Below are 21272 nucleotides of genomic sequence, written 5' to 3' on the forward strand. Positions count from 1 at the left end.
TCTGTCGTCCCCTTCTCTTCCTGCCCCCAATCCTACCCAGCATTAGGGTCTTTTCCAATGAGTCAACTCTTCGCATGAGGTGGCCAAAGTATTGGAGTTTCAGCTTCAACATCACTCCTTCCAATGAACACCCAGGATTGATCTCCTTTAGGATGGATTGATTGGATCTCCTTGCAGTCCAGGGGGCTCTCAAGAGTCTTCTCCAACACCACAGCTCAAAAGCATCAATTCTGCGGCGCTCAGCTTTCTTCACCATCCAACTCTCACATCCGTACATGACCACTGGAAAAACCATAGCCTTGACTAGACGGACTTTTGTTGGCAAAGTAATGTCTCTGCTTTTAAATATGCTATCTAGGTTGGCCATAACCTTCCTTTCAAGGAGTAAGCGTCTTTTAATTTCATGGCTGCAATCACCATCAGCAGTGATTTTGGAGCCCAGAAAAATAAAGTCTGACACTGTTTCCACTGTTGCCCCATCTATTTCCCATGAAGTGATGGGACCAGATGCCATGATCTTAGTTTTCTGAATGTTGAGCTTTAAGCCAATTTCATCAAGAGGCTCTTTAATTCTTCTTCACTTTCTGCCATAAGGGTGGTGTCATCTGCATATCTGAGGTTATTGGTATTTCTCCTGGCAATCTTGATTCCAGCTTGTGTTTCTTCCAGCCCAGCGTTTCTCATGATGTACTCTGCATATAAGTTAAATAAGCAGGGTGACAATATACAGCCTTGACGTACTCCTTTTCCTATTTAGAACCAGTCTGTTGTTCCATGTCCAGTTCTAACTGTTGCTTCCTGACCTGCATACAAGTTTCTCAAGAGACAGGTCAGATGGTTTGGTATTCCCATCTCTTTCAGAATTTTCCACAGTTTATTGTGATCCACACAGTCAAAGGCTTTGGCATAGTCAATAAAGCATAAATAGATGTTTTTCTGGAACTCTCTTGCTTTTTCAATGATCCAGCAGATATTGGCAATTTGATCTCTGGTTCCTCTGCCTTTTCTAAAACCAGCTTGAACATCTGGAAGTTCACAGTTCACGTATTGCTGAAGCCTGGCTTGGAGGATTTTGAGCATTACTTTACTAGCATGTGAGATGAGTGCAATTGTGTGGTAGTTTGAGCATTCTTTGGCATTGCTTTTCTTTGGGATTGGAATGAAAACTGACCTTTTCCAGTCCTGTGGCCACTGCTGAGTTTTCCAAATTTGCTGGCATATCGAGTGCAGCACTTTCACAGCATCACCTTTGAGGATTTGAAATAGCTCAACTGGAATTCCATCACCTCCACTAGCTTTGTTCGTAGTGATGCTTTCTAAGGCCCACTTGACTTCACATTCCAGGATGTCTGGCTCTAGGTGAGTGATCACACCATTGTGATTATCTGGGTCGTGAAGATCTTTTTTGTACAGTTCTTCTGTGTATTGAGTCTTTTATCTACTTAATCCTATGGTTACCATGGTATTATATACTTTTCCATTGTCTGCCTAATGATCGTATATTTAGAGGTGTTTATTTTATTGTTTTTAACATAATTAAGATTTATACAATTTTCACAAAATAGGATACAAATTCAAGTTCCCATAGACTATAAATTAGGAGACACTAGAACATATCCAAGGTGCAAAATCAAGTGCAAAAATTTCATGGTTTAAAGGTATTGAAATCATACAGAGTCTGTTCTCTTATCACAGTGGAATTATGTTAGAAAACATGTTCTCTTAACACGGTGTAATTATGTTAGAAATCAATATCAAAAGATATTTGAAAATAACGCATATATTTTCAAGAGAAATTTGACATTTACCAAGAGAGACCTTTGACTTAGCCATTGAAAGCCTCAATAAAGTTAGAAGACTAAAAGACCACAGAAGGTGGTTGCAGAGAAGAAAGCATATAAATGAGGAATTAACATTAAAATTAGAAATTAATATCAAAGATACTTAAAAAACCCCATATATTTGGAAATTAAATGTCCACTTTTAAATGATGGATGTATTAAGAAGCCATAACAAGGAAAATAAGAAAATATTTTAACAGAATAAAGATGAAAAGAGAATTTACCAGAATTTGTTGCATGGAGCTGAAGCTGCTCAGTGCAACTAAATACAATGTGGAGTGTTGAATAAAGTATGAAAACAAATAATGGACACTAGCATAACATTTTGTGAGATTTAAACATAATCTGTACTTTATTTAATAATACTGTATGTGTGTGTGTTCAGTTGCTTCAGATGTGTCTAACTCTTTGCAACCGTATGAGTTGTATAGCCTGCCAGGCTCCTCTGTCCATGGGAATCTCCGGGCAAGAAAATTGGAGTGTGTTACCATGCCCTCCTCCAGGGGATCTTCCCAGCCCAGGGATAAAACCTGGTCTCTTGTGTCTCCTGCATTGCAGGCAGATTCTTTACTGCTGAGCCAGCAGTGAAGCCCACTAATAGTTCTGTATCACATGTTAATTTCCTGTTTTGTTTTGTTTTACACAACATAGTTATTTCTTTATATTCTCAGAATTGGATTGAAATTTCAAGCCTGTTCAAATTTTTTTTAAAAGAAAATCACTAAGGTAATAAACTTTCTAGTCTTTTAGTAGTGATATCAGATGCCAAAATACATGGAACTATATAAAAATTTTGAGTGAATATAAATTAGAAATCTAGCATTCTATTCAGACTAAGTCAAACAAGTGGAATCAAAATGTCACAAATTTTTTAGCTAGGCAAAAATTCCTAAGTATTCTAATATATATATTATACTATATAAGTATATGCCTTTTGATGACAGGATATACAGTAAATATTAATTAATTCAAAATAATATAAAATGTTAACAATGAGTTTTAAAGGATATATCAATATGCTTACTGATTTTCCTTTTCTATTTGTATTTTTCTGTCCACAGGCTTTATCTTGCATTAACTCATCTGAAAAAGAATGAAAAAAATAATATAATTAAGTCAGCACTTGTGGCATTTGATAAACATGTTATTCAGACATATCTCTAGTGACTGTGGAGCACAACAGTTAAGGGAACAGGCTCTGAGCCAGACTGCCTAGACTCAGTCTCTGCAACTAACCAACAACCTAAATTTGGACATGTTTTCCTGCTTCTCTCTTTCTCAGTTTCCTCATCTGTCAAAGGGTGACAATCCTCTCTCACATGGTTGTGTCATTTAAAGGCTAAAGCATCTAACACTGTGTCTGGGACATAATAAGCACAAATGAATGTAAGTTTTGCTGTTAATTTTACCATCGTTGTTCAGTCGCAAAGTGGTGTCCGACTCTTTGAAACCACACAGGCTGCCCTGCACCAGGCTTCCCTGTCTTTTACTGTCTCCCAGAGTTTGCTCAGATTCATGTCCATTGAGTCGGTGATGCTATCTAACCATCTCATCCTCTGCTGCTCACTTCTCCTTTTGCCTTCAGTCTTTCCCAGCATCAGGGTCTTTTCCAATGAGTCAGTTCTTTGCATCAGGTGGCCCAAGTATTGGAGCTTCAGCATCAGTCCTTCCAATAAGGGCAATTTCCTTTGGGATTGACTGGTTTGATCTCCCTGCAATCCAAGGGACTGTCGAGGGTCTTCTTCAGCACCACATTTCAAAAGCATCAATTCTTCGGTGCTCAGCCTTCTTTATGGTCCATCTCTCACATCCTTGCATGACTACAGGAAAAACCATAGTTTTGACTAGATGCACCTCTGTCAACAAAGTGATGTCTCTGCTTTTTAATATACTGTCTAGGATTGTCACAGCTTTCCTTCCAAGGAGCAAGCATCTTTTCATTTCATGGCTGCAGTCACCATCTGCAGTGATTTTGGAGCCCAAGAAAATAAAATCTGTTAGTTTCCACTTTCTCCCCTTCTATTTGCCAGAAAGTGATGGGACTGGATGCATGATCTTCATTTTATGAATGTTGAGTTTCAAGCCTGCTTTTTCACTCTCTTCTTTCACCCTCAAGAGGCTCTTTAGTTCCTCTTCACTTTCTGCCATTAGAGTGGTATATCATCTGCATATCTGAGGTTGCTGATATTTCTCCCAACAATCTTGATTCCAGGTTGAGATTCATCCAGTCTGGCATTTCACACAATGTATTCTGCTTCTAAGTTAAATAAACAGGGTGACAATATACAGCCTTGTTGTATTCCTTTCCCAGTTTTGAACCAGTCACTTGTTCTATGTCCGGTTCTAATTGTTGCTTCTTGACCCTGCATACAGGTTTCCCAGGAGACAGGTAAGCTGGTCTGGTATTCCCATCTCTTTAAGAATTTTCCAGTTTGTTGCAATCCACAGAGTCAAAGGCTTTAGTCAATGAAGCAGAAGTAGTTTCTCTGGAATTCCCTTGCTTTCTCTATGATCCAACAGATGTTGGCAATTTGATCTCCGGTTCCTCTGCCTTTTCTAAACCCCGTTTATACACCTGGAATTTCTCAGTTCATGTACTTCTGAAGCCTAGCTTGAAGGATTTTGAGCATAACCTTACTAACATGTAAAATGAGCACAATTGTACAGCGGCTTGAACATTCTCTGGCACTGCCCTCTTTGGGACTGGAATGAAAACTGACCATTACTTCTTCTATTCTAACCCCTGACACACTGTACCCTTAGGTTTGTCATTTAGTAACTCTACTAATTTAAATAGTATTGTTAAAATGCATACATTAAGTTATTAAATGTCAAACATGCACTGTACTTGCACTGTACTTTATGTACATAAAAGATTGTCTTTTAGTCATATTGTAGTCAGTATATTGAATACTTCTACTTTTCTGGCTCTTAATGCCAGTTCGAAAAATGAAGTAAAAACTAAAAAAAAAAAAATCACTGTACTCTAAGTGATTCTGAATATTTTTGTGGCTGTTAAAGATTATGCACCTTATCACATATGTGCTTGACAATGTTTAAAAGATCACTTTATAATCCTTCTTGGAGCCTCATTTTAGCCTATCCTCTGGCAGTCATTTGGGTGATCTTCAATCATACATTTGCTATACATACCCAATTCTGTAAAGCTGTGTGAACACACACCCTACATTCTAGATACCTTTCATGAACAGGTCTGTATTTCCTCAATTCATGACACTACAGCAGATTCTTACATAATAAACTTAAAGAGCTTATAAAAGCATGGAGTGGAACAATCACATTCTTCAATGAATTGTGGTAGTATGCTGAAATATATGTACATACATATCAGTAGCCAGAGGGTATCAATGAAAGCAGCTGCAAAGGAACTGGGCTAGGATATGTCTCTAATTTGCTTAAAGGTAATGATCATGCAAGGAATTTATTAGCAAGAGTGCTATGGGAACCTTACTAAATAAACTCTTTAATATATATTGCATTTTATTTTATATAATGTATCCATAGTAGAGTTAGGTTAATCATATAAGACTAATCTACATAAATAAACTGAAAAGTGTAAAGCAAAGTATAATAAAATCATATAAAATATGTATTTAGGAATTGAATCATTTTTAAAAGACTCTATTCACATATAAACTTAGAAATATAGACTTTTAGAAAAACTGGAGACTGAATAGTCTTAAAACCATCTTTCTCATTTTAAAAATGAGAAAAATCCAGAAAAGTTAACAACCTACTCAAGAGCAAACTGGAGTGAACAATAAAAAAATAAGCCCTGTTTTCCTCCCTAAGCATTTACTTTTTAAAAGATATATCATAGATGCCCTTTCCAATTCTGTTTGTTCTTTCCAATTGACTTGACACTGCTTATAAAGGCTCTTCACTCTTCAGAGGAGATTGGACCCCTGGCTTCTTTCACAGACTTCTGTTCCAGAATTGTCAAATGATTCAGCCATTCAATGCCTCAGTTGCTTCATCTATAAAACTAGGATAATAATGTCCTAACAAGGTTGTATGAAGACTAAATAAATTAATATATGTGAAATGTCTACAAAGTTATGAAGATTATAAGGCAATATAAGGCAACTTCAAGGGGGTGGTATCCAGTTCCATTCTTTCACTTTTAAAATGGAAAAATCAAGGCTTTTATAAGATAAACGGTTGCCTAAGTTTCAGAGCAGATGGCGACTGCAGCCATGAAATTGAAAGATGCTTGCTCCTTGGAAGAAAAGCTATGACCAAGATAGACAGCATATTAAAAAGCAGAGACATTACTTTGCTAACAAATGTCCATCTAGTCAAAGCTATGGTTTTTTTCCAGTAGTCATGTATGGATGTGAGAGTTGAAGTATAAAGAAAGCTGAGTGCCAAAGAATTGATGCCTTTGAACTGTGGTGTTGGAGAAACTCTTGAGAGTCCCTTGGACAGCGAGGAGATCAAACCAGTCCATCCTAAATGAAATCAGTCCTGAATATTCATTGGAAGGACTGATGCTGAAGCTGAAGCTCCAATTCTTTGGCCACCTGATACAAAGCACTGACTCATTGGAAAAGGCCCTGATGCTGGGAAAGATTGAAGGAAGGAGGAAAAGGGGATGACAGAGGAAGAGATGGTAGGATGGCATCATTGACTTGGTGGACATGAGTTTGAGCAAGCTCCGGGAGTTGATGATGGACAGGGAATCCGCCTGCCTGGTGTGCTGCAGTCCATGGGGTCGCAGAGTCAGACACGACTGAGCAACTGAACTGAACTGAAGTTCCATAGCTAATCAGTGGCAAGGCAGGGGTAAGATCAGTTTACCCCCTCATCAATATTTTCTATTACTTGATACACTATTTCTCCCTTTGAAGAAATAGTTGGAAGTATTAATAATAAAATAAGGAGCTTGCTTTGCTGTTCTATCAGATTTACTCCAAAAGTTAATTTATGATTAGAATATTCCAAAGGATATTAGAATGAAAGTTCTGGAGGAATCACATTATGGGTTTCCAAATATCCTAATCTTCCAGGATGTTTTATTACTTCTGAATGTTATTCCAAATGGTCACTTTTTCTTCTAGGGTAAATAATAATTTAGGTGTACTTTAAAATTTTCCTGACATTTAAAGTATTCAGACACTGACGTACTATGTTCTGAAATAGTTTCCTATACCACAATATATGTTCTTAGAATTGTTATTATTGTGTAGGACATATATACACATACATATACATATGTATTCATATGGATAAATACAAAATCATATATGGCTAAAACATTAATTTGTAATAATTTTCATTTCACCACATCAACTACACAGGTAAGTCAGATTCCCACTTTGGAAACTTTCTTCTAAAATTATACTTCTCAGTCACAATTTCATCTGGTATTTTCCCTATCTTTTTTTAAATACATTTTTTCATATTCTATTTCTCCATAAGTTCCTAATTGGAGAACACTCTCTACAACTCAAGGATGCTTTCATGTTACAAAAAAATGTTCTTGCTTGCTCATCTTCTGTCAAGTGTTTGAGTTATATTCTTATTCTCTCTTCATTTTAATTAGATTTCTACAGTCTCCTCTGGATGGATATTCAGTTATTACACAGTCATATAACTGTCCCAATTGTTATAATATTAAAACATTTCTGTTGTTACTGTTGCTCAGTTGCCAAGTTGTGTCTGACTCTTTGTGACCTCATGAACTGCAGCACACCAGGCTCCTCTGTTTTCCACTATCTCCCGGAGTTTGCTCAAATTCATTTCCATTGAGTCAGTGATGTTATCTAACCATCTCATTCTCTGCCACCCTCTCTCCTTTTGCCTTCAATCTCTCCCAGCATCAGGGTCTTTTTCAATGAGTCAGTTCTTCACATCAGGTGGCCAAAGTATAGGAATTTCCCATTTCCTTCAACCCCAACATGGCACAGCAGGGGACTTCCAGAACTTTGATCCAATAGCATTGTCTAATCTAGTTGTTCCATGCTTATGCGGTACTGGTTGTTAAATATTTTGATTATTACCTTTGTGTTTACTGATATGTGAAGTATGTCTTCATAATGATATCACAGAACAATTCATTAAATTGGAAAACTTCATCAGGTATATCTACACATAGCCAGAATGTTTGTAAACACAGATTAATGTAACAAATGGCTTAGCAATATTATAATGAATGTAAAATAAATATTATCTAGGATCATTCAGCCATTTATATTTTGCTTTGCTGATTTACCACTAATACTGTAAGTCCATAGTTTTGTCATGTCAGTAATCAAAAACATCATAGTGTAATTAATATTTTGAAGAAAATTCTTTATAATAATTGTTTTATATGAGTTTATGTTCTCAATTTCACTAAATATTTGAAAATTACAAGTATATATACAAATAATAACTTACCTAAACTACAAGGTCTATTTAAATTTTCCTCTGTGCAACAGTAACAAGGTGAACTCTGAAGTAAAAACAGACCAGAGAAGGTGAATAGAAAAAATAAGTATCAATATAATTTTTAAACTTAGCATTATTGATAGCTATAAATAATAATAAAATGAGATCCAGTGTTACCATTTGGCTTTATCTTAAATAAGTAAAATAATTCATTGATAATTTAACAAGTACAATGGAGGTAGTGAGAGAACTTGGAACACGGTAATAATGGTTTATTGATGTAGGAAATGGCAAACATCACAAAAAGTACATGATACTACTTTGTATATTATTGACCTCTTTTTATTCCCCTAAGCCCCAGGAAACAAAAACAGTAACTTAAAATAAAAATAAGATTAGCATAAAATAAAGCATATATTAGAAGAGAATGCAAAAGTGATATCATAGAAAATGGTAGATTTCTCAAAGAATTAGTCCCTTCACTGAAACAAATATAATAAACTGTCAAAGGCTGAAAGATCAACTAATTCAAACTTCATAATTTAATACAAAACTTAAAGCAACCAGGGACTGGTTAATGAAAAAAAAAGGGCAGTTAAATTTTGGTGTTTTAAGAAATCAGTCAGGTCATTAACTGGATGCTGAGATAATGGAAGAAAGACTTTGATGACTGACCACAAATGACAAGGAATACAGTCTTTGCAAAAAAAAAAAAAAAATCATTTGGATGGTCATTAAAGAAACATGTGACGACAGCCCTCAAAAATTAAAAAACAGGACTTCTCTGGTGGTACAGTGTTACAGGCAGAGAAAGTCTGCCTGTCAATGCAGGGGACATGGGTTCTATCCCTGGTCTGGGAAGATTCCACATGCTGTGGAGCAAGTAAGCTCATGTGCCACAACTACTGAGCCTGAGTGCTGCAATTACTGAAGCCCATGCACCATAGAGCATGTGCTCTGTGACAAGAGAAGCCACTGCAATAAGAAGCCTGCACATTGCAACTAGAGAGTAGCCTCTGTTTGCTGCACCTAGAGAAAGCCCACACACAGCAAGAAGACACAGAGCAGCCAAAAATCAATCAATCATCAATACCCTAGAGACAGAGGAGAATTTCCAGTTACACTATAATATTTAAAATGCTCAACTTTCAACAAAAAATAACATAGCATACTAAAGTATAGGAAATTATGACCCATTCATAGGAAAAAATTTAATAGAAATGTCCTGTGAAGAAGCCCAGATATTGGACTTAATAGACAAAGATTTTAAAACAAACTTTCTTAAATATGCTCAAAGAGCAAAAGGAAACCATGGGCAAACAACTAAAGGAAATCAATAAAAAAAAAAAATGAACAAAATGTAAATAAAGAGATAGAAATTATAAAAAGGAACCAAATAAAAATTCTAGATCAGAAAGTACAATAGCTGAAATGAAAAACTCTTGAGAAGTTCAACAGCATATTGAGCAGATAGAAGAAGGAATCACTGAATTGAAGACAGGACAATAAAATTGTTGAGCTTGAAGAGCAGGAAGAAAAAAAGAATGAAAAAAATGAACAGAGCCTAAAGGACCGTGGGGACAACAGTCAAGTGTACCAACATACACATGGGAGTCAGAGAAGAAGACAGAGAAAGAGTCAGGGAGAATATTTGAAGAAATAATGGCCAAATATTTCCCAAATTTAGGAAAAGTCATGAATCTACACATCCAAAAAGCTCAACACATTTCAAGGAGGATAAACTCAAAGACATATATATACCAAGACACAATAAAACTCTGGAAAGAGAGAACTTGAAAGCAGCAAGAAAAAAAGTGACTCATCATGTATAAAAACTCTTCAGTTTTTGGATGTAAAATTAACAGCCAATTTCTCATCAACAAACCACATTAGTAGAGAGTGGAGAGAAAAGATCATCAACCAAGAATTATATAACAAGTGAAACCATCCTTCAAAAATGAAGAATTCAGACATTCCTGGATCAACAAAAGTTAGAGGAGTTTGTCACTACTGTTTCTTTGTTACAGGAAATGATAAGGGAGTCTCTCAGGATAAAAGGAAAAGACACTAGACAGTAACTCAAGCCTATATTAACAAAGAACTCTGGAAAAGGTATCTATGTAGGTAAATATAAAAGCCATCATTATCATACTTTTGGCTTGTAACTTGTAATATTTCCTACATGCTGGTGTACAACATTGTATTAGTTTTATGTATATATATGTATATATGTATATATTATAGAATGATTACATAATAGCTTTCGTTTACATCCATCACCACACATTTATAATTTTTTTCCTGTGATGAGAACTTTTAAGATTTATTTTCTGCAACTTTCAAATATACTCATTGTATTGTTAACCATAGTATACATCACAAACCAAGGACTTATTTATATTATAACTAGGAAGTTTGTACTTTCTGACCACCTTCACCCATTTGACCCACCTCCCAAAATGCACCTCTGGCAACCACCAATCTGTGGTATCACAAATAAAATACTTATGAATAAATTTAATCAAGGAGGTGAAAGACCTTTACACTGAAAACTATAAGACACTGAAAGAAAGAAGCTGACACACAAATAAATGGAAAGATAGCCAATGTTCATGGATTGAAAAATCACCTTGGCTAAAATGTCCAACTAACCAAAGTGATCTATGGAGTCAATTAAATCCTTGTACATTCCAATGACATTTTTCAGAAAAACAAAATGCTAAAATAATGTATGAACTCCAAAGGACCCTGAATAGCCAAAGCAATCTTGAGAAAGAATAAAATTGGAGGTCTTCACAATTTCTGATTCTGACCTGTATTACAAAGCTATTTTGTAAGCAAAACAGTATGGTACTGGCATAAAAACAGGCCAATAAAACAGAATAGAGAGCCCAGAAATAAACTGCCACATACCTGGCCAACTAATATTTGATAGGATAGCCACAAAGTCTCAATGGGTAAAGTAGAGTCTCCTCAATAAATGGAGTTGGAAAACTGGATATCTCCATGCAAAAGAATAAAATTGAACACCTATATGATATCATTCACAAAAAATTAGCTCAAAATGGATTAAAGGTTAAAATATAAGATTTGAAAACATAACACTCCTAAAAGAAAACTTAGGGAAAAAACTCCTTGAATTGATCTTGGCAATGATATTTTTTTAAAATATGACACCAGAAGCAAAGGCAATAAAATAAAAAATAAACAAGTGACACTAAGTTAAACTGAAAGCTTCTGCACAGTAGAGGAACAGTCAGCAAATGAAAAGGCAATCTAGTAATGGGAGAAAATATTTGCAAACCATATATCTCTAAAGGGGCTAATAGTCAAACTGTATAAAGAATTTATACCACTCAATAGCAAACAAACAAATAACCAGATTTGAAAAGGGGGCAAAGGAAGATGGTGGAGTAGAAGGACATGCATGCCTCCCCTCCTGAGAAAGCACCAAAACTGCAACTAGCTGTTGAACATTGACAGGAGAATGCTGGAACCCACCAAAAAAAGATACCTCACATCCAAAGACAAAGAAGAAGCCACAGCGAGATGGTGGGAAGGGTGCAATCATGATAAAATCAAATCCCATACCCACCAGGTGGGTGGCCCACAAACTAGAGAACAGTGATAGCAAAGAAGTTCTCCCACTATTGTAAAGTTCTGAACCCCACATCAGGCTTCTCAGCCTGGGGATCTGACAAAAAGAACTAGGAATCCCCAGGGAATCTGAACTTAAAGGCCAGCAGGATTTGATTACAGGACTTTCACAGGACTGGGGAGAAACTCAGACTCCAACCTTGGAGGGCACAAACAAAATGTTGTGTGTGTTGGAGGGTCTCCTGTGCAGGTGTGGATTGGCAGGGGCTCACTCCAGGGACAGTGGCACTGGCAGCAGCAGTCCTGGAATGTCCCCTTTGGTTCAGGACAGGGAAGCCAGGCATGCTGCAGTCAATGCAGTTGCAAAGAGTCGGACATGACTTAGCATCTGAACAACAAGAACAACCATCTTGGTAAACAATGTGGCTAACTGGATATATTATCTATTTAGGAATCAGCAATTTCAACTCTATGTATACACCCCAGACAGTTGCATGCCACAATAATGTTTATATTAATAACAGCATGTTTATAACAGATGACTGACTGAGCAAGCACACACACAACAAATTATATTCACACAACATTTAAATTGTATTCCAGTCAATTGAATATTTTATAGCAAGGAAAATTACTTAGCTACATCCATACAAAAATATGATTGAATCTCACAAACTTAGTGTTAAAAATAATAAGCAATAATGTAATAAGTTCATGCATAACTTTGTCATTTGGGAATGTAAAAATAACCAGTAAAACTACAAAGGAGGGAAATGTTATCACAACAGTCAAGACAGTGCTTATCTCTGGAGAGGATGTGATGGGACTGTCATCAGGAAAGAGTACGTGGCTGAGGGAGCACTTTTCATGTAACTGCACTGTTTTATTTCTTGACCTAGGTAGAGATTACAATGGTTGTTGCTTTATAATTACTCATTAAAATGCTCACATTTTATGTACTTTTCTGTATGTGTATTTCATTATAAGACAAATATATTGTAAAGGGAGTGATGACAAAGTGTAATGGGTTCTTAAAAGAGATGAATAACAAGTATTAGGACACTGACAGTACTGATTTTAGAAGCAGCAGCAAGCTTAGGAAGTGTTTTTTTTCCTATTCAGGAAGGAAATTGATTTAGTTGAACTTAGGGAAATGTTTAGCAGTTGCTGAAAAGAATTTTACTAATATTTCATTAAAACCCAGAAATCATTTATTGAAGCTGCATTTGAACTACAGAAACTTCCAGGTAAAATGGGAGAATAAGCCCTTGCACTAATATCTAATGAAACAAAATATATAAACTATGACGAGGTACTACCTCACACTAGTCAGAATGGCCATCGTTAAAAAGCCTACAAAGAACAAATGCCGGAGAGGATGTGATAAAAAGGAAACCCTCCTACGCTGTTGGTGGGAATGTAAATTGATGCAGCCATTATGGAGAACAGTATGGGGGTTCCTTAAAAAACTAAAAACAGAACTTACATTTGACACAGAAATCCCATTCCTGGTCATACACCCAGAGGAGACAGTAATTCGAAAAGATACATGCACCCCCATGCTCACTACAGCACCGTTTACAATAGCCAGGACATACAAGCAACTGAAATGTCCATCAACAAAGGAATGGATACAGAAGATGTGGCACATATATACAATGGAATATCACTCAGTCATTAAAAGGAATGAAACTGTGCCATGTTCAGAGATGTGGATGGACCTAAAGACTGTCAAACAGAATGAAGTCAGAAAAAGAAAATATTGTATATTAATGCATATGTGTGGAATCTAGAAAAATGGAACAGATGAACCTATTTGCAAAGCAGAAATAGAGACACAGACATGAGAGAACAAATGTATGGACTCCAATGGGGAGAGGGGGAAGGTGGGATGAATTGGGAGACTGGGAAAATTCTGAAAGAGATGGGAATACCAGACCACCTGACCTGTCTCTTGAGAAACCTGTATGCAGGTTAGGAAGCAACAGTTAGAACTGGACATGGAACAACTGACTGGTTCCAAATAGGAAAAGGAGTACGTCAAGGCTGTATATTGTCACCCTGCTTATTTAACTTATATGCAGAGTACATCATGAGAAACGCTGGGCTGGAGGAAGCACAAGCTGGAATCAAGATTGCTGGGAGAAATATCAATAACCTCAGATATGCAGATGACACCACCCTTATGGCAGAAAGTGAAGAGGAACTAAAAAGCCTCTTGATGAAAGTGAAAGAGGAGAGTGAGCAAGTTGGCTTAATGCTCAACTTTCAGAAAACTAAGATCATAGCACCTGGTCCCATCACTTCATGGCAAATAGATGGAAAAACAGTGGAAACAGTGTCAGACTTTATTTTTGGGGGCTCCAAAATCACTGCAGATAGTGACTGCAGCCATGAAATTAAAAGACGCTTACTCCTTGGAAGGAAAGTTATAACCAACCTAGATAGCATATTAAAAAGCAGAGATATTACTTTGGCAACGAAGGTCCATCTAGTCATGGCTATGGTTTTTCCAGTAGTCATGTATGGATGTGAGAGTTGGACTGTAAGAAAGCTGAGTGCTGAAGAATTGATGCTTTTGAACTGTGGTGTTGGAGAAGACTCTTGAGAATGCTTTAGACTGCAGGGAGATTTAACCAGCCCATCCTAAAGGAGATCAGTCCTGGGTGTTCATTGGAAGGACTGATGCTGAAGCTGAAACTCCAATACTTTGGCCACCTGATGCGAAGACTTGACTCATTGGAAAAGACCCTGATGCTGGGAAGGATTGGGGGCAGGAGGAGAAGGGGACAACAGAGGATGAGATGGCTGGATGGCATCACTGACTCGATGGATATGAGTTTGGATAAACTCCAGGAGTTGGTGATGGACAGGGAGGCCTGGCGTGCTGTGATTCATGGGGTCACAAAGAGTCAGACACAACTGAGCAACTGAACTGAACTAAACTGATTGACACTATAATGAGAACCTACTGTATAGCACAGGGAACTCTACTTAATGCTCTGTGGTGACCTAAATGGGAAGGAAATCCAAAAAAGAGTGGATATATGTATACACTCAGCTAATTCACTTTTCTGTACAGCTGAAACTAACACAACATTGTAAAGCAACTATACTCCAATAAAAATTTTTTTGAAAGAAATAACATACAAGTTAAAAATTTTTTTTCCAGTGAGATAACCTCTCAGGTTTTCCTTTGAATTTACATTTTGCTATTGCTGTTATACTTTCAGCTGAATTTTATACCAACCCATGAGACTAGTTGGGCCCCACCATAAAAGCCACCAAGCAGACGACCCACAAACTGCAGAAAAATTATACCAAAGAAATTCTCGCACTGTTAAGAAAGTTCTAGGACCCACAACAGATTTTCCAACCTAGGGATCTGGCGAAGGGACTGAGAACCCCCCGGAATTTGACTTTGGAGGCCAGTGGGATTTCATTACAGACTTGCACAGGACTAGGGAAACAGACTCTTGGGGGGCACAAACAAAACCTTATATGCACCAGGGCCCAGGAGAAAGGAGCAGTGTTCCCAAAGGAGACTGAGCCAGACTTGTCTATAAGTGTCCAGGAGTCTCTGGCAAAGGTGTGGGTTGACAGTGGCCTGCTGCAGGGTCAGGGGCACTGAATACAATCCTGTAGGCATAAGTCCTTTTGAAGAAGGTCACCATTAGGGGCATTACTCCTACAAAGTTTAGCCTCAGGCCAAACACCCACCCATCAACAGAAAATTGGATTAAAGATTTACTGAGCATAGCCTAGAAAACTAAGATCATGGCATCTGGTCCCATCACTTCATGGCAAATAGATGGGGAAACAGTGGCAGACTTTATTTTTGGGGGCTCCAAAATCATTGCAGATGGTGACTGCAGCCATGAAATTAAAAGACACTTACTCCTTAGAAGAAAAACTATGACCAACCTAGACAGCATATTAAAAAGCAGAGACATTACTTTGCCAACACGGTCCATCTAGTCAAGGCTAAGGTTTCTCCAGTAGTCATGTACGGATGTGAGAGTTGGACTATAAAGAAAGCGGAGCACTGAAAAATTGATGCTTTTAAACTGTGGTGCTGGAGAAGATTCATGAGAGTCTCTTGGAATACAAGGAGATCCAACCAGTCCATCCTAAAGGAAATCAGTCCTGAATATTCATTGGAAGGACTGATGCTGAAGCTGAAACTCCAATACTTTGGCCACCTGATATGAAGAACTGATTCACTGGAAAAGACCCTGATGATGGCAAAGATTGAAGGCGGGAGGAGGAGGGGACAATAGAGGATGAGAATGTTGGATGGCATCACCGACTCGATGGACATGAGTTTGAGTAAGCTCCAGGAGTTGGTGATGGACAGGGAAGCCCGGCATGCTGCAGTCCATGGGGTCGCAAAGAGTCGGACATGACTGAGCGACTGAACTGAACTGAGCATGGCCCCACCCATCAGAACTAGACCCAGATTCCCCCACAGTCAGTCTCTCCCATCAGGAAGCTTCCACAAGCCTCTTATCATTATCCATCACACGGCAGACAGAATGAAAAACACAATCACAGAAAACTAACCAAATTATCACATGGGATTACAGCCCTATCAAACTCAGTGAAACTATGAGCCATGCCGTGTAGGGCCACCCAAGACGGATGGGTCATGGTGGAGAGTTCTGACAAAATGTGGTCTACTGGAGGTGGGAATGGCAAACCACTTCAGTATTCTTGCCTTGAGAACACCATGAACACTATGAAAAGGCAAAAAGATATCACAGTGAAAGATGAACTGCGCAAGTCAGTAGGTGCCCAATATGCTACTGGAGAACAGTGGAGAAATAACTCCAGAAAGAATGAAGTGATGGAGCCAAAGCAAAAACAACACCTAGTTGTGAATGTGACTGGTGATGGAAGTAAAGTACAATGCTGTAAAGAGCAATACTGCATAGGAACCTGGGATGTTCGGTCCATGAATCAAGGTAAATTAGAAGTGGCCAAACAGGAGATGACAAGAGTGAACATCGACATTTTAGGAATCAGTGAACTAAAATGGACTGGAATGGGTGAATTTAATTCAGATAACCATTATATCTACTACTGTGGGCAAGAATCCCTTAGAAGAAATGGAGTAGCCTTCATAGTCAACAATGGAGTCCAAAATGCAGTACTTGGATGCAATCTCAAAAACGACAGAATGATCTCTGTTTCCAAGGCAAACCATTCAGTATCGCAGTAATCCAAGTCTATGCCCCAACCACTAATGCCGAAGAATCTGAAGCTGAACAATTCTATGATGACATACAAGACCATCTAGAACTAACACCAAAAACAGATGTTGTTTTCATCGTAGGGTACTGGAACGCAAAAGTAGGAAGTCAAGAGATACCTGGAGTAACAGGCAAGTTTGGCCTTGGAGTACAAAATGAAGAAGGGCAAAGGCTAACAGAGTTTTCCCAAGAGAAAACACTGGTCATAGCAAACAATCACTTTCAACAACACAAGAGATGACTCTACACATACACATCACCAATATCCATGTGTATTGATGGTCAACACCAAAATCAGATTGATTATATTCTTTGCAGCCAAATATGGAGAAGCTCTATACAGTCAGCAAAAACAAGACTAGGAGCTGACTGTGGCTCAGATCACGAACTCCTTATCGCCAAATTCAGACTGAAATTGAAGAAAGTAGGGAAAACCACTGAACCATTGAGGTATGACCTAAATCAAATCCCTTATGACTATACAGAAAAAGTGACAAATAGATTCAAGGGATTAGATCTGATAGACAGAGTGCCCAAAGAACCATGGACGGAGGTTCGTGACATTGTACAGAAAGCAGTGACCAAGACCATCCCCAAGAAAAAGAAAGACAAAAAGGCAAAATGATTGTCTGAAGAGGCCTTAAAATAGCTGAGAAAACAACAGAAGCGAAAGGCAAAGGAGAAAAGGAAAGATATACTCATCTGAATGCAGAGTTCCAAAGAATAGCAAGGAGAGATAAGACAACCTTCCTAAGTGATCAATGCAAAGAAATACAGGAAAATGACAGAATGGGAAACACTAGAGATCTCGTCAAAAAAATGAGAGATACCAAGGGACTATTTCATGCAAAGATGGACACAATAAAGGACAGAAATGGTATGGACCTAACAGAAGCAGAAGATATTAAGAAGAGGTGGCAAAAATACACAGAAGAACTATACAAAAAAGATCTTAATCACCCAGATAACCACGATGCTGTGGTCACTCACCTAAAGCCAGACATTGTGGAATGCGAAGTGAAGTGGGCCTTATGAAGCGTCACTACAAACAAAGCTAGTGGGGGTGATGGAATTCCAGTTGAGCTATTTCAAATCCTAAAAGATGATGTTGTGAAAGTGCTGTACTCCATATGCCAGCAAATTTGGAAAACTCAGCAGTGGCCACAGGTCTGGAAAAGGTCAATTTTCATTCCAATTCCAAAGAAAGGTAATGCCAAAGAATGTTCACACTACTGTACAATTGCACTCATCTCACAGGCTAGCAAAGTAATGCTCAAAATTCTTCACCAGCACATGAACCAAAACTTCCAGACGTTCAAGCTGGATTGAGAAAAGGGAGAAAAACCAGAGATCAAGTTGCCAACATCTGTTGGATCATCGAAAAAGCAAGAGAGTTCCAGAAAAACATCTACTTCTGTTTTACTGACTATGCCAAAGTCTTTGACTGTGTGGATCATAACAAACTGTGTAAAATTCTTAAAGAGATGGGAATACCAGACCACCTTACCTGCCTCCTGAGAAATCTGTATGCAGGTCAAGAAGCAACAGTTAGAACTGAACATGGAACAGCAGACTGGTTCCAAATTGGGGAAAGAGTATGTCAAGGCCGTATATTGTCACTCCTCTTATTTAACTTCTATGCAGAGTACCTCACGTGAAATGCCAGACTGGATGAAGCACCAGCTGGAATCAAGTTCCCCAGAAGAAATATCAATAACCTCAGATATGCAGATGACACCACCCTTATGGCAGAAACTGACAAGGAACTAAAGTGCCTCTTGATGAAAATGAAAGAGGAGAGTGAAAAAGTCAGCATTCAAAAAACAAAGATCACGACATCTGGTCCCATCAGTTCAAGCCAAATAGATGAGAAAACAATAGAAACAGTGAGAGACTTTATTTTCTTGGGCTTCAAAATCACTGCAGATGGTGACTGCAGCCATGAAATTAAAAGACGCTTGCTCCTTGGAAGAAAAGCTATGACCAACCTAGACAGAATATTAAAAAGCAGAGACATTACTTTACTGACAAAGGTCTGTCTAGTCAAAGCTATGGATTTTCCAGTAGTCACGTATGGATGTGAGAGTTGGACCATAAAGAAGGCTGAGCGCCAAAGAACTGATGCTTTTGAACTGTGGTGTTAGAGAAGACTCTTGAGACTCCCTTGGACAGCAAGGAGATCCAACCAGTCCATCCTAAAGGAAATCAGTCCTGAATATTCATTGGAAGGACTGATGCTGAAGCTGAAGCTCCAATTCTTTGGCCACCTGATACGAAGAACTGACTTACTAGAAAAGACCCTGATTCTGAGAAAGATTGAAGGAAGGAGGAGAAGGGGATGACAGAGGATGAGATGGTTGGATTGGATCACCAACTTGATGGGCATGAGTCTGAGCAAGCTGCGGGAGTTGGTGATGGACAGGGAAGCCTGGCATGATGCAGTCCGTGGTGTCGCAAAGAGTCAGACACGACTGAGCAACTGAACTGAACTGAACTGATGAGACTAGTTTGTATTACTGGTTTCTCACATCAGTTTTCCTTCTGGGGCTTTTTCTTCTTTACTTGATGATTATAAGTATGGTAGGAATATTTAATATACTTAGACACACTTTTACTTGGAGACATCCGAATGCATTTCAAATTTATTTGTGTTTAATTTTTTTAATGAATTTTTGTTTTTCCTAGTCTTATACTTCTAATATGATGGCAGATACCTTTATTCAAAGTTTTTCTTTGCATCCCTGCCTTGAAAGCTACCTTTTGATTTTGAATCTGAGGAAACTAAGCTTGTGTTCTTCTTTCAAGCTAAGCTTAGACTTTTGTTTTGCCACCTAATTTCTGTTGGAGATAAATCCAAGTTCCTCGTTTTTATTCTACTTGGATTCATATGGATATTTTTCAACTTTACCTCTGATGGATATAAGTCAGTTTTCGAAAGGCTTGGGTATCTAGCCTTTAATTTTTCTTCTGGTAGAAAGAAGAGATTTTTCATATTTTTCACTGGCATGGCTTCTTGCTGGTGTTCCTCTAAAGGTGGTATTTGGTTCTCTTCTGTTATTGTCAGCCTAGGAATAGTGGACAATGGAGTATCTGTTTCCTTTGATGGCATGTCAGTTTTAGGAGCAACAACACTTGAATCATCTTCACTTGACTGGTTCAAAGTTGGTAGAGTCAGGCCTTTCTTATCATCATTATCCAGTAACTAGAAAATATATCAATAAGACAAGCTACCAGTTAATCATTACCAATTAAAAATATTTAAAACAAAACTGGACTTAAAATCATTTGTACTTTTATCCTTTATTATAAAAGTTACCATCAATATTTGTAAATTATTACATTCCTTAAGAGTTGAGAAATTCTCTACTTGCCTGCAGCCATGGACTACAGAGATTATCCATAAAAATGATCATACTGCATTATAAAGAGTAGTTCTCATATATTCATATTTTATAAATCAGCAACATCTCAAAGAAGGAAAATCGAGGTGTCTGATATTTTACTTGTTACTATACTATCACCAATATGTCATAACAAAGGAAATTTTAATAGCAAAATAATACAAAGAACAATATCATAAAAATCAGTTATATAATAAAAGAAATTTTAATAGTAAAATATTACAAATAATAGTATCATAAAAGAAAGGATAGAAGTCTGTTAAGCAAATTCAGCTGTATGAGAAGTTCCCTATATTGCATTTTTTGTCTCTTCTTGGACTATGGAAAACAGTGTATATTGACTCTTCAACTGGTATTTGGGGATCCAGTGGCCCAAGAATAGAAATCATTAAATCTATTTGTCAAGTAGTACAAAAGAACTTTTATATTTTATAGGGGTCCACTGGCTTTTGGAATTGATACCTTCTGTAAAGTTAGCTAAAAAGTAAATAATATTATGTGAAATATATTATAAAATATAGACTATTATTATGGAGATTGCATATTACAGAGAGTATATAGTTACAAGAAAAAGTACAGAATGTAGTTAGGTCTGTGGCATCCACATCTGAGATGTAGAACTTCATGATTTTTTTTTTAACTTGTTTCCCCCCTTTGGTTCATAAACACCTTTTGTCCCCTATAGTCATATATACTTTAAAATGTTACAATTTAATGCAGAAACTTCCCTTTTAACAGTATAATTGAACTTAAATGAATCATGTAACTGTACAAATATTGCTGTATCA

The 21272-nt window shown here is 37.5% G+C and overlaps 1 protein-coding gene and 2 long non-coding RNA genes across 11 annotated transcripts in view; 2 read left to right on the plus strand and 1 right to left on the minus strand.

The window, feature by feature from the left end:
- LOC145542650 (uncharacterized) overlaps positions 1–7503 on the plus strand; it is a 30959-nt gene extending 23456 nt beyond the window's left edge. The window contains exon 3 of the long non-coding RNA XR_014080007.1: positions 5738–7503. This is a non-coding gene — a long non-coding RNA (uncharacterized LOC145542650). The remainder of the gene's footprint in view (positions 1–5737) is intronic.
- The window catches only part of CATSPERT (catsper channel auxiliary subunit tau), a 111262-nt gene that overhangs the window by 29626 nt on the left and 60364 nt on the right, over positions 1–21272 (minus strand). For 5 of the 9 annotated variants that reach the window (XM_081581902.1, XM_081581906.1, XM_081581905.1 and 2 more), the window contains 3 exons: positions 19992–20285; positions 8244–8298; positions 2866–2924 (listed from right to left, as the gene is read on the minus strand). In XM_081581902.1, the coding sequence (XP_081438028.1) occupies positions 2866–2924; positions 8244–8298; positions 19992–20285 (408 nt within the window). Of the gene's footprint in view, positions 1–2865; positions 2925–8243; positions 8299–11147; positions 11237–19991; positions 20286–21272 lie in introns of all 9 variants that reach the window. The other 4 variants (XR_014080001.1, XR_014080000.1, XM_081581907.1 and 1 more) reach the window with 2 other exon arrangements.
- On the plus strand, positions 12679–20338 carry LOC145542651 (uncharacterized). Its single transcript, XR_014080008.1, has 2 exons — positions 12679–13916; positions 18728–20338. It is a non-coding gene; the product is annotated as an uncharacterized LOC145542651 (long non-coding RNA).

Source organism: Giraffa tippelskirchi, chromosome 3 (assembly GCF_054371585.1).
Source record: "Giraffa tippelskirchi isolate mGirTip1 chromosome 3, T2T-mGirTip1v1.2.pri, whole genome shotgun sequence".
NCBI lineage: Eukaryota > Metazoa > Chordata > Mammalia > Artiodactyla > Giraffidae > Giraffa > Giraffa tippelskirchi.